At 40.8% G+C, this 24,670-nt stretch overlaps 2 protein-coding genes across 12 annotated transcripts in view; one reads left to right on the top strand and one right to left on the bottom strand.

Annotated features, from left to right (window-relative positions):
- Positions 1-20,063, bottom strand: part of RARS2 (arginyl-tRNA synthetase 2, mitochondrial) — an 84,112-nt gene extending 64,049 nt beyond the window's left edge. For all 7 annotated transcript variants that reach the window (XR_009690938.1, XM_061131571.1, XM_061131570.1 and 4 more), the window contains exons 1-3: positions 19,968-20,063; positions 5,193-5,266; positions 136-238 (exon numbers count right to left, since the gene is read on the bottom strand). Coding sequence is in view for 6 of the 7 variants with exons in the window: in XM_061131571.1 (XP_060987554.1) it covers positions 136-238; positions 5,193-5,266; positions 19,968-20,003 (213 nt within the window). In the remaining variant the exon portion in view is untranslated. The remainder of the gene's footprint in view (positions 1-135; positions 239-5,192; positions 5,267-19,967) is intronic.
- An 89-nt stretch (positions 20,064-20,152) lies between these two features.
- The window catches only part of ORC3 (origin recognition complex subunit 3), a 64,101-nt gene continuing 59,583 nt past the window's right edge, over positions 20,153-24,670 (top strand). For all 5 annotated transcript variants that reach the window (XM_061131966.1, XM_061131965.1, XM_061131964.1 and 2 more), the window contains exons 1-2: positions 20,153-20,240; positions 22,996-23,050. In XM_061131966.1, the coding sequence (XP_060987949.1) occupies positions 20,217-20,240; positions 22,996-23,050 (79 nt within the window). In that variant the 5' untranslated portion in view covers positions 20,153-20,216. The remainder of the gene's footprint in view (positions 20,241-22,995; positions 23,051-24,670) is intronic.

Raw genomic sequence — 24,670 nt, 5'->3', positions numbered from 1 at the left:
TAAATTATACTTTCCAAGGTGTCTTGAACAAAGACACACTATTAAATCCATTATTATGGCTGACATAGCCTGCAGGATATTTTTTTATTTAACATGTTTATTATAATGTCAAAAGAGGTAATAGTGCTAAAGTACCTTCTCTGCTAGTTTCATGGCTTGCATTTGAATGTCTGGTCTTGAATGGTCATTGTTGTTTTCCAATAGAGAATCCACAGAAAGCTGGAAGTCGGCTACCTCTCTAAAGACAGACGAGAAACAGGAAAAGACTGTTACCTTAAGAAGGTTACCAGAGTAAAAACAACAAAAAAAGACTAATCACTTTGGGGTTCTCTACACTGACATATTCTTATCAGAAGAAGTTACGCTTTCAAAATATAAAGCAAAGCAATTAGAAATATCATCACTATGTACTGATTGAATACTTTATCTTATAAAATTCTTCCTCTTCCATCACCCAGCTGTAGCATTATGGTATCTCTGTAAGAGACACACAGCAACCACCTTATTTGACAAATGTGAAAAATGATGTCTGGCAAGTTCATTGTCTCCCCTAAAAGTCTACTGCAACTAATAGACAGTCAGAAAAAAGCTCAAGTCTCTTGACCTCTTCTACAAATTTTCCTCCACTATTTCAAATACTTCCTTCTTTCAAGCCTCTTCACTGACCTTCAGATGACCAAAGCAAAATTCTTAAAAAACGGTGAAATCTGAATTTTAACATGAGAAAAGTATTATTCTTAACACCCAGTAGTTCCTTAAAGAGACAGACATTGCCATTCTTTTCATTGGGTTGGTGATGAAACAATGCAAAAACAAAGAAACCAAGAAAGAAACCAGGCAACTGATTAGTGAAAACGATCATTTGCTGCAAAGAGCAGCTGTCTCTAAGGAAGGATGGCATACAGGTGGCTTCAACAGTAACTAATGTTTGATGTGTAAAAAACAAAGTTTGGAAAAAATCAAGACCTGACATGTTAGAAAGTGAACATGAGTATTCATTACATTAGTCTCTATAAATTTTCTCTAGTTTGAAATTGTTCAAGGTATAAAAATAATATACAAACCTCCACATAATCACCAACACTGAATGTTTAATAATGAAGTAGAGAATGAGACTCTGGGCAGAACAGCTGGGTTGGACCACTGTCTGTCTGGCCTATTTCTAGCCCCTCACCTGCTCATGGGCTTCCCTGTGGCTCAGCTGGCAAAGAATCCGCCTGCACTGTGGGAGACCTGGGTTCGATCCCTGGGTTGGGACGATCCCCTGGAGAAGGGAATGGCTCCCCACTCCAGTATCCTGGCCTGGAGAATTCTAGGGACTGTATAGTCCACGGGGTCGCAAAGAGTCGGACATGACTGTGCGACTTTCAGTTCAACACAAAACAGAGGAGCACAAATAACTTCCTTATCATTCTTGAAATCCAGACACACGTCTAAAAAATTGTGTAACTTCAGATTACATTAAGGAATCTAGTCAATAATAACCATTAAGAATTTTCCTGAGCCTTGCGCAGTGACCAAGGCGGCAGAATACAAAGACCCTGAGCCAACCTCCTTCTGCACGCACACAAAAACTCCAACTGTTTAACAAGCAACTACCTGCTGAAGTCACTGGATGACTAGGAGAACAAAACCTGGTGCTCAGACAGTAGAGAATCCGCCTGCAATGCAGGAGATCCAAGTACGATCTCGAGGTTGGGAAGATCCCCTGGAGAAGGAAATGGCTACCCTCTCCAGAATTCTTGCTGGGAGAATTCCAAGGACAGAGGGGCCTGGTGGGCTACAGTCCATGGGGTCGCAAAGGAGCTGGACACGGCTGAGTGACGAAGCATAGCTGCACAACTTGGGACAGAGATACTGACAGCAGTCAGTTTAGGGAGCTCACTCCATGAGGAAGCTGGTGCTGGTAAGGACCATTCTGAAATCCTCCTTCTCGCTTATTAGTGTGGGTCCCAGCCAGTCCTCAGCAGTTCTGGGGTATTCCAGGCCACGTACACGGCCCCACCCAACAATGGGCTGACAATAGCCAAGGGATCCCCAGGCTGCCACAAACGCTCATAGGGACCCTCCTTCCTCACTGGGGTGGGCATCAGCCCTGGGATTCCTGGGCCCTGCAGCAAATGATATGGTTTAGCCCACTAAGACACAGCCTTACTCAACATAAGGCTAACACCATCGCCAGGACACCCTGGGCACCTCAGCCAGCCGGGTCAGGACATGGCCACACTCACCAGTGGGCGATCGCCAGCCTTGGGTCACTCTGACCCTGCCCTCCGGGAGGCCATCACCAGCCCCAGGACTATTCCAGGCCATGGCCCTGTTCATGAGCAGGCTAACACTGGCTCTGGGACGATGGGCCCTGCAGCTAGCCACCCTCGGAGTTAGCTCCCTAAAAGAGACGCAGCTCTAGTTTCAGGATCCCCGGGGCCCTGGAGCCAGTTGTCTTGTGACCCAGCCCTACCCATCTGCCGGCCTGTACCAGGCCCTAGGGTCCCCTGGCCACACAGCCAGCCACCTCAGGACCCAGCCCTGCTGCCCAGCTTGTCAGCATCAATAATGGGACACATCAGGCCAAGTGCATCTCTGGGCAGAGACACAGCCCCACCCAGCTGAAGGTCAGGTATCTCAGGACCTCCAGAGTCCCAAGCTTCCCTGGGACTTGGTCCTGCCCGCCAGAGGGCCCAGGCCCGCCGCCCTCCCCCCGCCCCCCCCCCCCAATGATGGCACTCCTCCTGGACCCTCAGGGTTATATTAGACCCAGTACCACCCACCAGTGGGCTGCCACACTAGGACCACTAGGGGGGGCCTTGCAGCTACAGACTCCAGGACCCGGCTCTGCCACCAAGGGGCCCACACTAGCCCTTGGACCCACTGGGGCTCTGTAGTCAATTGACTTCAACCAACCATGGATCATGAAGTACCGCGGTTCATGCTAGCTGGAAAAAAAGCCACATACAGCTGCACCCATGCAGTTCAAAGCCACGCTGTTCAAGGGTCAACTACATAATTCAGAGAATTAGACTACCTGAACAAACAGATTCATATCACGTTAAATAAACCACATTAACAAAAACAGTATCTCTTAATTTTCCTGGCATGTTATAGCACTTTAGAAATACAGGACAGTTAGGCTTTGTTTCAGTACTCTAAAGGGTAACTGGGGTTATGAAGACAAAGCAGTACCAATTCCTTTATTTTAAACAAATTCAATATGCAGAATTTTCAACTGGTAGACTAGAGAAATTGAGGTCCTCCTCATTATTTATTTTCTATGAAACAAAGTCTTAGTATTTCAGACTGCTAAAGTGGAACTGCCCAAAGGAACTCAAAGCAGGTATAGAAAATCTTATTCAAAAGAGGGGCCAAGACAACAGGCAAGTGAAAAGATGCCCAGCATCACTAATTACTAGGAAAATGTAAATCAAAATGAGGTATCACCTCACATCAGAACAGGTACTGTCAAAAAAGTGAGAAATAACAAGTGCTGACAAGAATGTGGAGAAAAAGGGACACTCAGACACTGCTGGTGGGAATGTAGATTGGTACAGCCGCTACGGAGATTCCTCAAGAAGACCAGAACTACCATATGACCCAGCAACTTCTGGGTATTTATCGAAAGAATATGAAAACACTCATTTGAAAAGATACAAGCACCCATATGTTTACTGCAGCATTATTTATAACAGCCAAGGTATAAAACAAACCAGTGCCCCCAAAATGAATCGACACAGAAGATGTACACACACACACACGAACGATGGAATGCTACTCAGCCTCAGAAAAAGACGGGATCTTGCCGTTTGGGACAATGTGGACGAACCTTGAGGATTTTATGCTAAATGAAGTAAGTCCAACCAAGAAAGAAAAATACCATATGATTGTGCCCACGTGTGGAGTATAAAGAACAAAAAATAAGTGAACAAATCAAATCAAACATGCAGATACAGAGTTCTAGTTACTAGAGGGGAAGGGGTGGTCTGGAGAATTAAATGGGTTAGGGGATCAGCTGTATGATGACAGATGGAACATTAAATTTTTGGTGGTGACATAGCATGCCATACTGTATACAGAATATTGTCTATGTGAAATATAAATAATGTTACCTCATTGAAAAAAAACAAGAAACAAAAGATGGGTCAAGACAGTTCAGCTTACTAAAGGTCTTTGAAACATAAAATAAAAACTGAGACATTTTCATGATTATGCAAAATGTCCTTTACAGATTCATAAAGTAGGTAACTGTTGGCAACACTCTATCAGTTTACATATAAGGCCCATCTTTTGGTCAGTGGTTTCCTCTATTCTTGGAACTCGATGCAGATGAAGTTGTAACAGGCTATTTTAAAGATGCTCTTTTACAAGACCATATGTAGCCTTTCTCTTTCTTTTCCACTTATCCATTTGTCCTATTCTGGGAAAAAGAACATTCATTGTACTTTGTATTAAAATCCTAACAAAGTTAAGGGGACAAATATTTAAGGACATGATGGTACAGTAATAACGGTATCATTGTATCATAACAGTATAATGAGAACTTAAGCTTAAAGCATTAAGCCTACTATGTAGCTAATTTCTTGTCATTATTAATGAACTGAGAAAGTATTTTATTCAAGTATTGAAATTTTCTAGTCAGCTGGTAAATAAAGCATCAATGAGCATGACCAAAGTCACAAAACAGATCTCTCTGAATCCAAGTAGCAACTATATAGATTATATGTAGCCCTAGCCAGTAGTTCTCTATCACTGGGGGGTCCTCAAATGGAAACAAGCAAAAAAACTGAAACCAAAAAAAAACCACCAAAAATCTAGCAGTAAACATGGTACAATAGTATTCAGGCATTAGATAGGTGTTTAATCTCTAAGATCTCTTCAAAAACTCTGATTTTCTAACTAGAATCTTAGTTCTTTTATTTGCTGTTACAGAATTACATCAAGCCTCATTTCAAATTTCTCAAAGACTGCCATATAGTTATTACACTAAACATCAAAACAAGAGAATATTAATATAATCTGCCATGTCAGAGTATTAAAGTACAGAATTTTTATTATTTAAAGCCATGGGAGTAACACATTAAATCATGTATTAAGAATAATTTCAAGGACTATTTCGTAAACTGGAGAGTAACTGCATTTTTTGGTTAACTGACAAAATCAATCACATTCTAGATCATTACAAATATATTATACTTAACTCTTTTCTGGAAATCGGAACTGCAGATATTGACTTGATCAAGTTTTCTGGTGGAAGATCCAACACTCTGGAAAGCTAGAAATCAAACAAAAAGAAAAAAAACAGAGCAAGACTGTTAACATATTTGTTCCAGATTAACAGAATGCTACTCAACAATTTTAAAAAATGCTGAACCACAACACAAATGAGCTTCAAATGTACTTTGTTACATGACAAGCACCAGATTCAAAAGACTGTATAATTTACGATTCAACTTATTAGACATTCTGGAAAGCCCCAAACTCTAAGATTGAAGATGAGATCAGTGGTTGCCAGGAGTTGAGGATGACCGTGAACACGGGTGAGGTCAAACATGCCAGGGTTTGACCAGATATTGGCAAACAGGACTGTTTACTAAAAAGGAAGAATTTCATATTTGTAAATTTAAAAAACTTTTCTTCAAAGAGTAGGGATAAACCACTGAGGACCAAAGATAATTTGCCTTTTATTCATTCATAAAGTCTTTTTGTGCTAGACACTGTTTTAGGAGTTGTGGATACAGCAGTGAATAAAAGACAAAAATCTCATGCTACTTAAACAAGCAAACAAACAAATAACGTGGGGGCGGGAACCTGACCCCCAGGCTCTACCAAGTTGACTCGCTTGCATTTTTGAGAGGCTCACTGACGGACTGTAACAGTCACAGCTGTGAACTATTGCCCTCATCAGAAACTCGAAGTTTGTTGGAGGAGACATTCCTACTTATTGAATGATTCTCACATGACAGGGATTTCTTACATGCCTAGTTTTTCTCCGAAACAATCCCATGGATCACTATTGTAGACTTCACTTCATGAGTGATGAAACTGAAGTTCATAGAATTTATGTAATTTGCTTAAGCAGAAAAGCAGAGATGTGAACACAAGCTATCTTATAAGCAGAACCTACACTTAATCCCTATGTCATACCTATATCCTTTCAACGAGAAATGCATGAAAACAAAACAGTGAAACAGCAGCACAGTCATAATGAATTTAAAACTGTCTTCACCTTTCTCCCCTAGTTCCTCAATCTTTATGCAGCCTCTGCAATGGGTCAAGTCATAGCTGGTGAGAGAAGGGAACGGGAACAATGGGGTGAATAAAAAAAGAACGTTGGAAGAGATTAAGAAGCAATCTTAATCCTCTTCAGAGGTGTTGGTAAGTGTTCAGAAGAAGAGGAATAAAACTAAAGCCGCTACCCCCATTATGAATAATAATATCTATCCTCTTAATATCAAAAGAAATTGGTAAATTTCATAAACCTAAAAAAAGGTTAAAACTTGCAGACCTGGAGCCATCATTTATGTTTAAGATGCTCTATTTCTACTTTGACCTAGCATATGCTGATTCTTTAAGTTTAAATCTCAAAGTGCAGTCTTTATTTTTAAATTCTAGCCTTTAGGAACTGAATTACTGTATACTTCACAAAAAAGGCTTTCTTCCTTAAGACACTTGCCCAGAAGTGGATAAATAGTTCCAAAGCATTTACCAAATAAAGACTGTAATAGTTCATGTTTATACTGCAAAATGTTCCTGCCAGTACAGCTACATCAGTAATAAAGGGTCCACTTATACTATCTGTGCATCCTTGACAAAGTCATTCTACATCAATGAGCTTAAGTTTTCCTACCTGAAAAGTGGAGGTACAAATCTGTTGATAATAAACCAGGGCTCTTGCGAGGACTAACAAAATTGTGTCACGTCACAAGCAAGTAATAAATGTTACCTCCTTCTTCCTTTAAAGGGTTTTATTTTGGCCAAAACTTACCCACAGCAATAAGATCTTCTGCCTATTCTTCTATTATATATTTGCCTATTTTAAATATATCTAAACTCTCTGAAAAATAAAAGACTGTCACTCACCATGCAGTTATACACAAATTAAGTCATCAGCCACTGTAGTTGCTGACCAATAATACACCCAACAAAAAACAGAATGAGGCACTCTGTGCTTTGGAAAAACAGGCTCCTTAGAAAGAATTTTAATAAATCCAGATTCTTGAATCTTCCCATATCTGAAGAAGCACTGAAATAAGTAACTGAGACATTTGCTCCTTGTGATTAGCTGCAATCTCTTACTGAGATGTAACTTGACTGTGCGCATTCCCTAGCCAACACCCATGATTCAACTGGCTTCTCTTCCTCCCTCTTTGGAGCAATTCACCAGAGCTGCGAAGTGGCTGTCTCCCAGGCTACAGTCATCAGTAAGGTCCCTGAGTGAAACTCACACAACGGAATACTACTCAGCCATAAAAAGAATAAAGCCATCTGCAGCAACATGGATGAAACCAGAATTTATCATAATAAGTGAGGTAAGTCAAAGAGAAAGACAAATACCATATGATAGCACTTAGATGTGGAATCTCCAGGAGATGGTGAAGGACAGGGAAACCTGCGTGCTGCAGTTCATGGGGTCGCAAAGAGTTGGACATGACTGAGCGACTGAACAACAAATATGTGGAATCTAAAAATATGACACAAATGAACTTATCTACAAGAGAGAAAGAGACTCATGGACAAACAGAACAGACTTGTGGAGGAGAGGGGGAGTGGGAGGCTGGAATTAGTAGATGTAAGCTATTATATATGGAATGGATAAATATCATCTTACTGGATAGCATAGAAAACTATTGACACCGTCAGTATCCTATGATAAACCATCATGGAAAACAGGAGAATGTATATATATGTACAACTGAATCACTTTGATGTACAGCAGAAATTAAACACTGTAAATCAACTGTACTTCAACAACAAAACACTATTAAAAAACAAGGTTAAAAAAAAAAAACAAGGTAAATTTGGTTATATGTGTTGTTGTTCAGTTGCTAAGTTGTGTCCGACTCTGCGACCCCATGAACTGCAGCACGCTAGGCTTTCCTGTCCTTCACTATCTCCCGGAGTTTGCTCAAACTCATGTCCACAGAGTCAGTGATGCCATCCAACCATTTCATCCTCTGTTGCCCACCAGGTGTATTTTCCCACAATTAAAACCCAAAAGACAGACTTTGGGATTTAATAGTAGAAAGAAGTCTTCTTTAATCATCTCCCATTTCCTAACCATTAACAAATTAAAATGAAAAGGAAGAAAGAAGAGGAGAAAGGAGAGAAGGTTAGAGGTTGGTTGGTTCTCCAGCAACAAATACACCATAGGCGTGGCCCAAAGTTATGAACTTCAAGGATGGAAACCAAGGAAGATACAGCAGATTCTGAGAAGAAATAGAGCAGCCCTGTTTGGCAAGGCTCCTAAATTGAATTAACAATCGCATGAATACACCAAATCTGGAGAGGAAACATTGAATTCTGTTTTTTTCCCATCTATGACTGATAGACGCTGCAGATCTGCAGGCGAGAACGGGTAAAACAGAGACGTGATTGAGGGCACTTCCCAGCAGAAGTGAAGACTCCAGGGCCAGACTCTGAGGGCCTCCACGATGGAAACACAATGTACTCCCCAGTCACAGGGAGGAAATCCTGATACTATGTTGCATGGGCAGGAAGAGGCATAGGAGAAATTTTGATAGGAAGATGGAAAAATGTCAGAACTAGCAGCAAAAATGTGCCAAGTCAGAGTTCAGGAGTAATGCGTACAGGTCCCCACGCCCTCCTGGAGAGACAGAAGAGGAGTGGAAAGCTGCAGAGTGATATTCTGTAACCACGAAAGTGAGCTGAGCCAAGAAGAATGCTGATATGGAGAGTAAGGAAGTTGCCCACACAATGCGGAAGCAAATGCAAAGTCTGGGCAGAGCTGTCAAGCACTAGTAAGATGGAAAAGAACAGGCATGAAAAACAGACAAACTCAAAGAAAGCTGGATAAGGAGAGAACGGGCAGGGGCTGAAAGAAAAAGAGAAAAAGACAGAATGAAAGGAATGTGGCATACAAGAGATCGAAGAGCTCTAGAAGAAAAATACAAGTTAATACAGAGACATCCTTCACAAAGGCTTCAAGATGTCTGAATATAATAAGAACTAAACGACTGAAACACAGTGAAATAAAAAGGGAGTCTGCTGATCAAACAGTATAGAATAATTAAACACAAAGGAAGAGTGTAGTCAGAACTGAAAATAGAACATAAAAGTGCTAATGTAGTCAGAATATACATTTTAAAAAACATAAAGCAATCCAACAAAGGTACATAAAATTGGGTAAAGGTAACTTGACTTTAGGGTAACTGGTGTCCCTAAAATAAGAGACAGCCAACGGGAATGCTGTGGGACTTGGGGAACTGAAACTGGGACTCTGCAACAACTCAGAGGCGGGGGAGCAGGATGCGGGAGGGGGGTTAACCAGGGAGGGCACAAGTGTCACCTATGGCTAGTTCAGGCTGACGGACGGCAGAAATCAAACCAATGCTGTGGAGCAATCACCCTTCAATTAGAAATTAAAAAACCAAAACACAGCCGCCAAGCAGCAAGTGGACAGGGAGAGGCACTGGCTCTCCAGTGGCAGCAAGTCTAGAGGCAAAGTGCAAACCCAAGCTCCGGCATGCCAAGAAGAGATGCGAAAGACTCTCAAGCAGAATGGAGCAGTCTTATTTAGCAAGTCTCCTCCCTTAGTCTTATTTACCAGCAGTCATAGAAATGAATTAACAAAACCTAAGAAAAATAGAAAGTACTCATAGATATATCATGGCTCCCCCAGAAGCAGGGCCTGGGAAAAGGACTGCATGCAGGCAGTTTATCTGGGAAGTGATTCTGAGGGCAGAAGTGATATACTGGGGAGAGTGAGAGAAAAGAAAAAGTAAATATAAGATAGTGCTATCAAGGTCACTGATACAGGCAATAGGGGCTTAGTTTCTATCTCACTTTTGCATACAATGTATACCGAAAGTGTCGATCCAAAAGTAGGGAGCAGGAGTCTCCATCCCTCAGTGACTGAGCGGGGTCTTTGAGAGTGTTAACCCCACTCCACCTGAGCTGAGGCTGTGTTGGCAGAGAGCGGGGTCTTTGAGAGTGTTAACCCTACTCCACCTGAGCTGAGGCTGTGTTGGCAGAGAGTGGGGTCTTTGAGAGTGTTAACCCCACTCCACCTGAGCTGAGTCTGTGTTGGCAGAGAGCGGGGTCTTTGTGAGTGCTCACTCCATCCACCTGAGCTGAGTCTGTGTTGGCAGAGAGTGGGGTCTTTGTGAGTGCTCACTCCATCCACCTGAGCTGAGTCTGTGTTGGCAGCAGCCTTTTCGACACGATGAAGTGCTGTCAATGGTAAGTAAATGGAAGCACATGTGAAGCTGTTCACATCAGCGACAGCTAGAATCAGGTGTGACCTAGGTGACAGGGCATAATTGTCAATAAAAGGGAGAGCATCCCTGAAATAAAGAACTAAATCTAAACTGTGGTATATTACTGCCGTGGCACACCACTCACCAGTACAAGAACCTGATCTCCGTGCACCATCATGGAGAAATCTCTTTTAATATTTGAAGCAAACAAAAAAAAAAACACCCCAACTTGCAGAAGCATAACTAAAGTTTGATTACTGCCTATATAAAATTTAATAGCTTGCAAAAGAATACTATATGGGGTACTTTCATAGGTAGTAAGTCACATGCACACATATGATAAACACAAAACCTCACATGTGAAGAGAGTTTGCAACCAGGGATGCATACCCAGGAGCATTTAATAGTATTTGTAATAGTTTACTTCTCAGGTTGGGTGATGGGTACATGGGTATTAATAGTGTTCTTCTCCATGATTAAAGATCATCTTAAAAAGGAAAAAGGAGAGACAAACAAACAGAATCTACAGATCAAAATTAATGACTACATCAGGAAAACACAGAAAATGACACATCCTGGTCAAGTCACTAAATTTCAAAAATACAGCCCCCAATCAAGAAGACTCCAGAGGTGAAATAAATGTATTTTACTTTGTCACCATGTTCCCTGTTCACAAAGATCACATTCTGGTTAAAGAAAATAATTTAGAATTTATGTAGGGCCAGTTTCACCTACTGGAGAAGCTACAAAATGATACACTTGTTCCATCTGCTCAGCTGGTTTTTAAATTGAATTAGTTGCCAATATATGAAAATCAGAAAAATTTAAAGTAACATTAGATTATTGTATGGTGTTTGCATCTGTGGTATCAGACTCTGGAAAATCAAAATCAGAACTAAACAATCTGGTGTTATTGCTTTACTTCTAAAATGAAGATTTTTAATATTATTTCTAAATCTACTATTTTCATATTATTTTTAAACATGCTAATTTTCCAGTGATTAACCCTCCTTTTGATATGTCTAGGATTTTTTTATCTGAAAAGTCATAATTTCTTTTTTAAAAAAGTTAAAAAAAAAATGCCCTTCTTGAAAAATCTACTCACAAAGAAAGGCAGCCAATTAAGCAATGTATCATGAAGATTAGACATATACCAGGTAAGCATTATATTTAATTAAAAATAAAGAGAATAGAAGTATGCGGATGTTATTACTAAGTGTTACTAACTTTGACAAAGTTACTGAAACAAATCTGGAAAGGCAAAGGATAGTTACACCAGCTATGTCATGTATACTGCCTAAATCTGAAACGCCAAGGTTTTAAGAAATTTATTAACATCCAATGTTCTATTAGTTTTAGGCATACAACAGAACGATGCGTGAAATGACGGCCAAAATAAGTGCAGTTACCATCTACCACCATACGAAGTTGCTACAAGATTACTGGCTATATTCCTCATTTGTACATTGTATCTGGTGACTTACTCATCCTACAGCTGGAAGCTATTCCTCTTCATTCCTTTCACCCCTTTTGTCTGATCCCCCAGCCCCTCCCCTTTGGTAACCACCAGTTCCTTCTCTGTAGAGAGGAGTCTCTGAAACATTAAGATTATAAAAAAATAAACGCTCCAAACTGTGATGCTGTTCATGATCTCATAGTCATGTGAGGGCTCATTTAGAAAATATATCAATAATTCTTTGAAATGTACTTTTGTTGTTGTTGTTAAATTCAAGCTAAACTGTATTTAACACTTTTTACTTAAAACTATGTTTAGGTTATGAATATATGAGGAATCATGATAGTATTATACTTTTAGCAGTCAGACATTATTCATTGTAAAACTTAAAAAAAAAACTGGTTACAATATAGCCCAATTTTTATAAAAAGCCTATCTATCCTTCCTTTTTTCCACCTGTATACCTGCAAAGAAATGTATCGAAAATAAAGGTCAACATTAGTGATGATAACTACTTATGGGGGAGATTCCAAAAAAAATTCTTGGTACCTTTATTGTAATTCTTTACAATAAGCAGGTATTACTTTTGCAAGAATGAGAAAGGCTTTTTCCATTAAGCACAACTTTATAAAAGGATCTACTGTTAAGGAATTCCTATTGAAAATTTAGCAGCATGGTTCACATAAACAGTTTTCTGGTTACCTAACTTCACATGGGGCTGTGCACCGCACCCTGCAGGCCTGAAAGCCTTGTTGACGCCCAGCCTGGAGACCCCAAAGAAAGGGACCAGGAGACAGAGACCGACGCTAATGACTTATCAGACAGAAAAATCCTACAAGGCTGAAGCTTAAGACCTGAAAACATCCCCCCTGCAGAGCAGTCGAGACAACAGCCGTTTTTGCTACTTGGGGGAAGAAAGAGGCTACCATTGACAGGCGGAACTGACGTTAGGCTGGCTCACCAGTTACCAAAAAACCAGCAGCTGAGGGAGGGGTCAAGAAAGTAGGCAGTTACTGATTAAGCCCTATAATTAAGAGGATTGGATAGTCTTGTGAGTGAAGCAGGGTCTGGTCAGCATAGAATATACAGAGAGCAAGGAACAGCCATCCTGAATGGTCTGACCAAACGGGTGCTAAAGTTTCCGCCTAGGTTGGTGGATAATAATTAGGTCCCCAACAGCAGCCTCTGGGGAGAGTGGTGTGGCAAGGGGGTTCAAAATACCACATCCTCAAAACTCTAAGATAATAATGACTAATGAATACTGCATTTATACAATATATAAAACACAATCCTGAGCACTGTATTTATATTAATTCACTGAATCTTAATGACAAGTCTATAAGGTAGCTAAATAATTTTCCATTTTACAAATGAAGTACAGTGAACTCACCTACTTATCAAAGAAGCTGGATTTAAACCTGTATCTTCTATTCTTAATCACCATACCAGGGGTTCCCACGTTTTGCCCCCCATGGGAATGACCCAGGGATCTTTAGAAAACACTGATGTCTGGCTCCCACGTGCAAATATTCTAATTAATACAGGGTGTGACCTGAGCACCAGATGTTCAAAAGTTCTTGGGACTGATTCTAATGTGAGGTAAAGCATGGGGGTTACTGTACTACACCTTTCCGCTGGTGGTCATCCTTAGCTAGCTGCTACCAAGCCTGAGTGAATATCAGAATCACCTGATAAGGTTTAGAACATCAAGGCCCCTACCCCATCACAGCCCAGGGGACCTGGGCTTAGGTATTGTTTTTAGTGCTTCTCAGGTGATTCCCGTCTCAAGTAGACAAAGCTAGAGATAAACCGCATAGGGATATACCAGCTGCCTCCTGTGTTAACAATCAGTGCCCAAATGAGAGAGGGTTTTTAATTAATTCGAGGAGTATAATTCAAATGGATGGGGCACACACAAAAAAATAAGAAAATGTTAAGAACCACTATCGAATATTGGAGAGCATGCTTTTTCATTTCCTTAGTCTCATAGGTTCCGAATTATTTTGGAAATAATAAGACTTTCTTCAACTGTCTCTGATATTGAAATTAGTGTTTTCTCTAATGAGAAAGTGACCTAAGAGTTTCCTTGGCTACAGATTTCCTTTTTTTTCCCTTTAGGTAAAGGTGTTCTCCTGGGTTTCATCTGGGGCTACCACAGATATAACAAGGGCATTTTGATAGCTATCCACTTGAGGCCTCACAATAGCGATTGAAAAAATTTTTTAAAGAATATTTCAGAAGTTTATTCAGTTGAAAATAAAACACTAAAAGAAGACTAAGGCTCAAAAATTAAACCTGAAGACAGAGGAATAAAAACCACAAAACGTTAGGCACAGTCTCTGAAAAATAAACTAAATAACTTAGAACTGAGCAAAGCGGAAACCTGAGGTTGAAAGAAGAACCACGTCTTATAGGGAGAATCAAAGCGAAAATTCACACATGCCAGATCTGGTTTGGGAACCTGTCACCACAGATTCCCGTGTATAACACAATAATGCTAACACCTACTGAATGCTTAAAATGTGCCAGGTACAATTCTAAGCCTTGGATTTGGCAACCTAAAGTCAAAGATGCTAATGTAACAGAACCTGGCTCCCAAGATACCCGGCATGAAAAAGACAATCAGCTTGAGGGCAGTTCTCAACAATCTGTTTCCCTTACACACAGGTACACATAAGTCCCACGTTTGATCGTCAAGAACTGAACAGAGTCAAAAAATATACCATCAGTGTGGCTGGTCTACATAGACTTGAAATTCAGTTAGGAGGTTTAACTTGCCAGGTTCAAGATCAAAATCTCCAATAACCACATAAAAAATCCTAATTGAGCTGATGAACAAAAGATCCTTATGCTTTAGCAGCCAAACACATAGGGTGGCAGAACTGATACCTTATGAAAGTTAGTTCTATATTTTTATCCAGATAACAGTCTACAACACAATGACTTTCAAAATTCTTAAAAGATGATCATTTTTCCAGATTCTGAATTACTTAAACTATCAATTATCCTTGGTTATTCCTCATTTCTGATTCTAATATAACCAGATCCCTGGTGTATGTTTGCCAGCAAAAGCCAGTGCACCAGTATTCCCACATCCGCAGACTTTCTTCAGGTCTGAACTAGTTCAAAGATTCAAATAGTCAGCAAACGAGGTATCAGCTGAAACTTCAGTTCAGTTCAGTCACTCAATCGTGTCTGACTCTGCGACCCCATGGACTGCAGCACACCAGGACTCCCTATTCATCAACAACTCCGAGAGTTTACTCAAACTCAGGTCTATTGAGTCGGTGATGCCATCCAACCATCTCATCCTCTGTCGTCCTCTTCTCCTCCCGCCTTCAATCCCTCCCAGGTTCAGGGTCTTTTCAAATGAGCCAGCTCTTCGCATCAGGTGGCCAAAGTATTGGAGTTTCAGCTTCAGCATCAGTCCTTCCAATGAATATTCAGGACTGATTTCCTTTAGGATGGACTGGTTTGATCTCCTTGCTGTCCAAGGGACTCTCAAGAGTCTTCTCCAACACCACAGTTCAAAAGCATCAACTCTTCAGCACTCAGCTTTCCTTATTGTCCAACTCTCACATCCATACATGACCACTAGAAAAACCAAAGCCTTTACTAGACGAACTTTTGTTGGCAAAGTAATGACTCTGCTTTTTAATATGCTGTCTAGGTTGGTCATAACTTTTCCTCCAAGGAGCAGGCGTCTTTTAATTTCATGGCTGCAGTCACCATCTGCAGTGATTTTGGAGCCCCAAAAATAAAGTCTGTCACTGTTTCCATGGCTTCCCCAAGTGATGGGACCAGATGCCATGATCTTAGTTTTCTGAATGTTGAGCTTTAAGCCAACTTTTTTACTTTCCTCTTTCACTTTCTTTTTTTTCCATTTATTTTTATTAGTTGGAGGCTAATTACTTTACAATATTGTAGTGGTTTTTGCCATACAATGACATGAATCAGCCATGGATTTACATGTATTCCCCATCCCGATCCCGGCTCCCACCTCCCTCCCCACCCAATCCCTCTGGGTCTTCCTAGCGCACCAGCCCCGAGCACTTGTCTTATGCATCCAACCTGCGCTGGTGATCTGTTTCACCCTTGATAGTATACATGTTTCAAAGCTGTTCTCTCCTCCTCCTCTTTCACTTTCATCAAGAGGCTCTTCAGTTCCTCTTCACTTTCTGCCATAAGGGTGGTGTCATCTGCATCTGAGGTTATTGATATTTCTCCCGGCAATCTTGATTCCAGTTTGTGCTTTATCCAGCCCAGCGTTTCTCATGACGTACTCTGCATATAAGTTAAATAAGCAGGGTGACAGTATTCAGCCTTGACGTCCTTCCTTCCCAGTTTGGAACCAGTCTGTTGTTCCATGTCCAGTTCTAACTGTTGCTTCTTGACCTGCATACAGATTTCTCAGGAGGCAGGTCAGGTGGTCTGGTATTCCCATCTCTTGAAGAATTTTCCATAGTTTGTTGTGATCCACACAGTCAAAGGTTTTGGCATAGTCCAAGGTATGACTTAAATCAAAAAAGAACTTCCCAAATGATATGACAGCAAGTTACCTGCAGTTATTTATAATGAAAGAATTTAGCATGGCTCTTATAGAACTTGTGGTTTGAAGCTGAACTGAACGCTGGTGAGCTCGTGAGAATAGGTTGGAAGCAAAGTACACACTTAGATAATACAGTCGTTGCTGTGGTTCACCCGAATGTGTAAGAGTATCTTTCCAAATTATCAGTCCTAAGCTGCAAAATTTATGTTGGGGAGATACTCCAGCTTAGGACTAGAAGACAACAACTGGACAGGTTTAACGGCTCCTTGAGGTCACACATGAGATCTGACAACACAACTCCTCAGCAGTCAGGCAGCCGTGTCTTCTATTCACTGTCATCAGTGTATCTCCTCTATCAATTTATATATTCAATAGATAATAAATTAATGAGGAGGGGAGCTTAAGGTCTTTAAAATGTAACACTCACATAACAATGAAATGCGGTGAGCCTATACTGGAAAAAAAAAAGGCTGTTGAAAAACATCAACAAAACTGGGATGGATTGTAAATTAAATTTTAGAAAAAGTCTATCATTGTGATATGAATCTAGTAACTGAACTGTGGTTATCTAAGGTAAGCCTTGTTCTTAGAAGTAAACAATTGAGTATTAGGAGGTTCAGGAGTATAATTTATGAAACCTACTCTCAAATGATACAGCAAAACAGACCATACAGATATAATGATGAAGGAAATGTGTAACACATTTATTGGTGAATCTGGAAAAAGGGTATATGGAGTTCTCTCTACTACTCTTATAACTTTTCCATAAGTTTGAAATTGCTTCAAAATTAAAAGGAATTAACATGAACTAGCTTAATTTATCCTCAGCATCAAAACCTAAAGGAAAAGCAAGTGAGAAAGGGAAACAAGTCTATACTGTGTCATTATGTTTCCGAGCCAGAGAGAGCGCTGAGCATTTTACCAAGGTTATTCTACAGAATCCAAACAGTTTGTGTTTTGAGTCAGTCGGGTTGGTTAGTCACTGAACTCCACAGTTTTGTAGCTCTGTGACTTTATTCTCTCCATCTTCTTGAGTCTAAGTGTCCTCCTCTATGAAGTGGAGATAATGCTGCCAAGAGCACAAGATGGATGAGATGATTAAATGAGATACTAATATCAAGTACTGAACACCTCATCTGCATACCACTAGCTGAGGGTTGGAGGATAAATCTCTATGGGACTCTAAGTTTCTGCAAGTCTTATGCAAAACCCAAACTGCTCTTTGTCCTGGACTATCTTTTCAAGGATGTTTGTATAACAAACAGCTTTGTGAGACGAAAAGAGTGTTGCACATCAGAATAAAGGGGGACAGGCCCGCTGTCATTACAGAAGTCTCAGGGTCCGCTCCTATAGAACACACGTCGTCTGACCCTCTGCACAACTCACCCTCTGGGAAGAGTTGGAGCTTGGGGAATCCACGCAAGAAAATGTTGACACTCTGGCTACTACTTTTGCTGGGAATAATGAAATAATATAATCCTTTTCTTTCTCTCAGGGCTCTTATATTTTCTGCCACTGTCCATGAACTGTGGCTGACTACCTTGCAGGGTAAAATCACAAACTCTTCACAGTTTTCAACACTAAGGCCTCTGTGTTAATATTACACCATTAAAGCTTATCAGTAGTCCTGTAAAGTTCAGCAAAACGCTGCAGGTATTCCATTATCATCACCATCATCAACCCTTGCAAGAAACTAGAAATCAATACCATCATCTGATAGCTAACAGATTAACTAAAAGCTGCCAAGAGTAAATCTGTTACATTAATGAAAGGATTGGAGTTTGAATTCTTTGCACTTTTACCATGTCATCTCACAGTTTTAAAATTATGAACTCATTTGGAGAAGCTGAAAAGTTTATATTACATCCCCACATGTATATTTCAGGCACTTTTCTGATCTGGGGGAAAAACAGTGAAGAAAACATGCTGTCTTCGTGACACTTACACACCAAAATAAGTAAAATATGACAAAATAATGAACTTGTAAGTGTTATGACAGAAGCAGACAGGGACTGACAGAGAATAACTGGAGGACGTATTCATCAAACTATAGGTTGTCAGTCGGGAATAAATTCGGTGAGTTCCAACCAGCATTTTTGGGGAAAAATGAAGCAGTACAGAATAGAAAAGGATGCACATAGATTACAAACTATTGTTCTGTGCAACTTCCATCTAGTATAGGAAGTCATGGTACAAAGTGCATTTCCTCAAGCACAGGGAATAATCTATGCAATCCGAATGTGATGGCAATGCAAAGTACTTACTAGGTTGGAAAACAAGAAAATTACAGTGTGGTTACAATCCTATAGAAAGAAGGGCTAGAGTGGCATGAATTACTGTTGGAAAGAAAGATGTTAAGGTTCTGACAGTGAGTTTGTGTAGTTTTTTAAACAGATAAGTGATCTGATTTATGCTCTAGAAGTCACTTTTGTTGCTACAGAGAATGGATTGGAGAGAGGGCAACAATGGAGACAGACCCAGCAGAATGCGGCTGTAAGTAGCTGATGCAGGTGACAATGGTAGTTTGGCTTGGGATGGGGGACAGAAGGAACAGCAGCAATGGGAGAAGAGTGGATGAATTCAAGATATTATTTTGAAAACAGAATCAAAAGAACTTGCTGAAGTAAGCATCAGAGGTATATCCTGAAGAATCAGTCATACCCAAATAGTGTGGTTTCATGAGCATGCCACGCTCTCTCATGCGTCCACGGGCATGCTCTTCATGAAAAATCCTATCCCCACCAAGATCTCACTCCTCAGTTAGTATACTTCTACTCAACCTCTCCGCAACAACACCTTTTCCACAAAGCCTTCTCTGACACTAAGAGGTCTTCTCCATATTCCCTCAGCATTGCACACATGGTTTTAACACAGTGGTTACACACTGCACTGCAGCAACCAGTTCATACAACTGTTTCTCAAGTTACCCTGGAGCCATGCCGGGAAAGAACCCATATTCCATTTACTCTCAGCTTTGGGTCTGAGGTGCTTAAACCCTTCCTTCTCATCTTTGGTTTGGCTGCCTCTTCTGCCCCTACACCCCTCCAGGGGCAAACTGTTTTCCAGGAACAATGTGCCTCAGAATCAAGAAAAATAGGGAGTTATATTTGGAATTACCGAAAATAACGCTAGGACTGGCATTCAAAATGACTGCAAGAGAAATGACTAGTTTTGAAGTTAACTCTTTTCAAAACGGACATTCAGATCCATCATCAACTACACTAAGAGAACGGACCTCTGACTTCTAGAGGGTCTAGGCATGGCCCACTGACTTTCTTTCCAGGGAAAGCACAGTGAGCAGCGAGCGAAGCAATGTGCGCCTTTCCAGGCTTTTCACCCTGAAAACTGATCTGGGCCTCAGGCTCAACCCTCGACGGGGTTTGCCTCGGCCGCTCCAGCACCTCCTGAAAGCCGAAAGCAGGCGGGAAAAACGAACAGGATATCAGCAGAACCCGCGCGGCCTCCCGGCTCGCAGCAGTGAAAGGGCTTGGTGGCTCAGGGGTCCACCATATGCCAGTTCCCGGGCCCGTACCTGACTGGCGATGGACCTGCGGAAACCGCACGCCATGTCTTACTCCACGAAGCGGGTTCCAGCTGGAAGGTCCAGGACTTCGCTCCTCCCTTCTCCGCACGCCCCGCCTCCGCGCGCCGGAAGCCCGCCCCGACGGCTGCTGCCAGCCAATCAAGCAGCAGCGTGGCCGGCTACTGACCTCTGCCCCGCTGCCGCGAGGGAGCGCGGGAAATCCCGAGTGCATCTGGAGTTCCACGGGTTGCTGCAGCCATGGCCACCTCTTCGGTGTCCAAGGTATGTGGGGGCGGGCGCCCACTAGGACTCCATAGCTGCCTCATTCTCTTGTGGAGGAGCGATGAAGCAGAGGTTACGTTGTCCAGTTGTCCTGGCTCGAGGGGAAGGAGCGGCGGGCGGAGCTGAGGCATCTTTGCTCTGCGTCTAGTGGAGGCCAACTTTGCTTGGGGAGCGAAAACGCCGAAATGCTTTAGTGTTTCGCCTCGGAGGAGGTTTTAAGTTTTGTTTTGTGGAGGTCGGATCCCGGGAGGATGTGCCCTAGTCTGCCCTCTTTTTTCCTTCTCTTGTTTATTGTGCTCCAAACGCTATTAGGTACCGAGGTACAAGTGGTAAACAAAATAGACGCAGATATTTTCATCATTACAGAAAATTCTTTTAGTGCCTCTTTAGACACTTAAGTGCCGCTTGGTAATATTAGGAGTACAGCTGGAAGCTCCTGAAAGTTAAGTTATGTGATAAACCTGTGAATGCAGATATAGTTGCAAAGACTTTTCTTCCGTACAAACAGTAAATTAATGAAGGATATACCATGGATTTAATTTTTAATTTTGATTAAAACTACATTAGAATAAAATTATGAGACTCAGTACTTTGCAAGACTACATATTTGGGAAAAACTACAAACCGTAGGATTTAAGCATACTAAGTATGAGCGACTGTGATGCTAGATGCAAATGCCAAAAGAGCTGTCACTGCTAGTATTTTTTTTTTTAGGGTTGATGCTGTTTGTATTTTGCCCTGGTTATAAAGTCCATAGGTTTTAAAAAAGTTTTATTGGGAATATAGTTGTTTTAAAATGTTCTGTTAGTTTCTGTTGTTCAGTTGCTAAGTCCTGTCCTTGTACAACAAATGAATCAGCTATTCGTATACGTAAATCCCCTTTTTTGAATTTCTTTCCTGTTGGTTCCATAGGTTTTGAGTGGTCTGTCCCCTCATCCTTTTTGTTGCTTAAGCTTTTCCTGTTTTTGTATATCTTGCAGGACTGTGAGAGGTTTATGGTTTTTTCTTTTTTCAGGAAAGCATTTATGACATAACAGATGCTTGTATTAACATAATTATGAAGGACACCTTGTGTAAATGAGAATCTTTAAGGACTGTTTCATTGGTTTATGGAACTGCCATCTTCCTTTTTTCTTTAAACTTCTCTTTCCTTGTCATGTTTTCTGGCTATTGGCTTTCCTCCCGTCTTCTTCCATCTCCTTCCATCTCCAGCACCATTTCTTGATCAGTAGTTCAAAGTGAACAATGATATTACTCCCACTGCCATATATTAGGATCCATTCCCAGGGCTCTTCATATCTCACTCCTTCATAGTTCCTTTTCCTGCTCCCGAATCGCAGGCGGCTATAGAAAGGAGGCAGTGACAAGCTTGCCATGGCACCAAAAGATTTTTCTTAAAAAAAAAAAAAAACAAAAAATTAAAAATACTTGTGTATTTTAAATCGTTCCATTAGTTGCAGATACAGTTGTCCAAGACACAATTCTTATTTTGGACCCTGCTTCCTAGGTAGCTCGGTGGTAAAGAATCTGCCTGCTAATGCAGGAGACATGGGTTCAATCCTTGGGTCAGGAAGATTCCCTGGAGAAGAAAATGGCAACCCACTCCAGTATTCTTGTCTGGGAAATCCCATGAAACAGAGGAGCCTGGCGGGCTATTGTCCGTGGAGTCGTAAAAGAGTCAGACACAGCTTAGCGACTCAACAACAATTCACATGGCCAGTTTATATTTGTACAGCACTCCTTGGATCTATCCTGAGATGGCTTTTCCTAGGTGTATTTCTTTCATTTTTCATAGAAATGGAAATCTTGAAGAAGCTGTCCATGATACAGCTTTAGGATTGCAGAACAAACAGGACCAGCAGCTTGGGGCCTGTGTATCACTAGTCAAATAATATGACACTCAGTGTAGCTAGGAAATTACCAAAAAAATTATTTGACGAGCATTCATCCATTTTTGTATACTGATTGCCTAATGTATATGTTAACACTACCCTAAACACTGGGGAGACAGTTATGAGTTATAAATATTATGAGTTATAAATGCAGTTATGAGCTATAAATGCAGTCTGTACTCTGAAGGCGCTTACTAACTGGGGAGACACCCATAAATAGCTATCTTACAGAGTGAAAATAATTTAAAACAAAGCAAAATAAAGATATGCAAGTACTGTGAGATGTTAGGGGAAGGAATAATTCTTCTGATTAGAGAAATTGGGAAAGGGTTCCCAAAGCAGGTGAATTTGAGTCTAACTTTAATGGATAAATGAATAAGGATTTTTTCAGATGAAGAAAGATATGTAAGGTGAATCAGTAGCCAGAATTGTCTGTGTCCTGCCAAGGTTCTAGATACTTGGAATTTAATTAAATAATGAATATTTCTTTAGAGATGGGAAGGTGTCCGTATTTTTTATCATCTTAATGTTCGTATTAATGTTCTTTTTTCACTAGGTTTTATAAAAATGGAGCTTTAATGGGTTTAAATTTCATCAGTTTTTATTTTCTTTTTCTCTTACATTAGGTCTCAAAGAGTAAAATCAAAAGAAGAGCTTCCCATGGGAGGGAGGAGAAAGAAATGTGTAATTCCTTTGTTGTTTAAGAATTTTCCTTCTATAATTCAGATTGAAGAAAGATGATTTCTTAGCACTTTACAGAAATGCCTTAAAAAACCTGTTTGTTCATTAAATACGATGTTGGTCAGACTTGTCTGTTCCTTGTCTGCCTGGACTTTATGCCGTTTTCTCTGTCTTTTTTGTAGGGTTGCTTTGTGTTTAAGCCAAACTTCAAGAAGAGAAAGATCTCTGTGCCAATAGGTAAAATATCTTAATATGAGACTTGTTAGTTTTCCTCCCTCAAGTCTGAACTAACCTAACTCTTAATGCATTAGTAATTCTCTTGCCTGAGCTTGCTTCACTTACCGTGTTGATACAGCAGTTATGTTTGAAGGCATAGGACAAAGTGGTTAGCACTGCCCTAGGCTCTAATCTAAAAGAGGATCCAAATATACCTTCACAAGACAAATTGAAATTTCCTTCGAAGGGTTACCGTTCTTCAAAAGAGATTGTCTTAAAAGTCCCAGTGATTTCTTGGAATGAGGTAGGGAGAGTTGACTGCAAAAATGCCAGAGGGATTTTCCTGAGTGATGGGAATGTTCTCTGGATAGGATGGTTACGTAAGTGTACACCTGGGTTAGGGCGTACCAAACTGTTAACTGGGCAGATTTTCTTATTTGTAAGTTATACTTCAATAAAATTAAACTATTAAAAAAAATACTCCCTCTTCTTCTATTTATATCCAGATATCTGTTTAGTGGTCAAGTTAGAAGACTTGACTGCTTCAAACAATTCAAGATGTTGTTATCAGTCAGAAAATGTTTATGGCACTCGTTCTCAATTGGGGCTGCAGATGATAATTAGTTATTTTTATGTATTTATTTAGTTGCTCTGGGTCTTAGTTGTGGCACACAGGATCTTCATTTGCCACATTTGAATTCTTAATTGCAGCATGTGGGATCTAGTTCCCTAAGAAGGGATCCAACCTGGGCCCCCTGCATTGGGAGCACAGAGTCTTAACCAGTGGACCCCCAGGGAAGTCCCAAGATTAGAATCACTTGAGGAACTTAAAAAAAAAACAGATTATTTTCTCAGTATAATTGCAGATTCATGTGCAGCTGTAGGAAAAAGTGGAGCGAGTTCCCTTGAGCTCTCAGTTACCCTGTGGTAGCATGTCTCGTGCCTTTAGTACAATTTCACAGCTAGCAAGCTGACAGTGGTACAGCCTGTCGCCCTTATTCATATTTCAGCTTGGGGAGTTTCTTAAAAACACTGATGCCCAAACCCTATCCCAGACCAACTGAATCAGAATCTTTGGGAGTGGGACCCAGGTGTTAGTATTTTTTAAAAGCTCCTCTCAGGCATATTGAGTATTTCCACTCAATATTCAGTACTATGAAGATTCATTCTGATGGGAAAATTATGTGCAGTTAAGTATACTCATGCACTAATTTCGTATTAGAAAAGAAAAACTGGACTGTCCTATTGTTTGACTAAGAAAATAAACAGCTCAAATACATAAAATTGGATTTTTCTAAATCATCCCAGAAAGTAGACCTTAAAAGTGTTAATCCTTCAGTTTGAGACTAGCTGGGCGTCCCTGGTGCCCGAGTCTGTAAAGAATCCACCTGCAATGCAGACGACTGGGGTTTGATCCTTGGGTGGGGAAGATCCCCTGGAGAAGGAAATGGCTGCCCACTCCAGTATTCTGGCCTGGGAAATCCTGTGAACAGAGGAGCCTGGTGGGCTACCGTCTATGGGGTGGCTGCGAGTTGGACACGACTGACCGACTGACACACACGTGTTGATTTGTTTAATCCTCTCAGCAAACTGTGAAATAAGTGTTAGACTGTTATCTCCACTAAAGTATGTGACGATACT

Source organism: Dama dama, chromosome 28 (genome assembly GCF_033118175.1).
Source record: "Dama dama isolate Ldn47 chromosome 28, ASM3311817v1, whole genome shotgun sequence".
Taxonomy (NCBI): domain Eukaryota; kingdom Metazoa; phylum Chordata; class Mammalia; order Artiodactyla; family Cervidae; genus Dama; species Dama dama.
The sequence above is the reverse complement of the archived record's forward strand: the minus strand, read 5'-3'. Positions and strand labels throughout refer to the sequence as shown.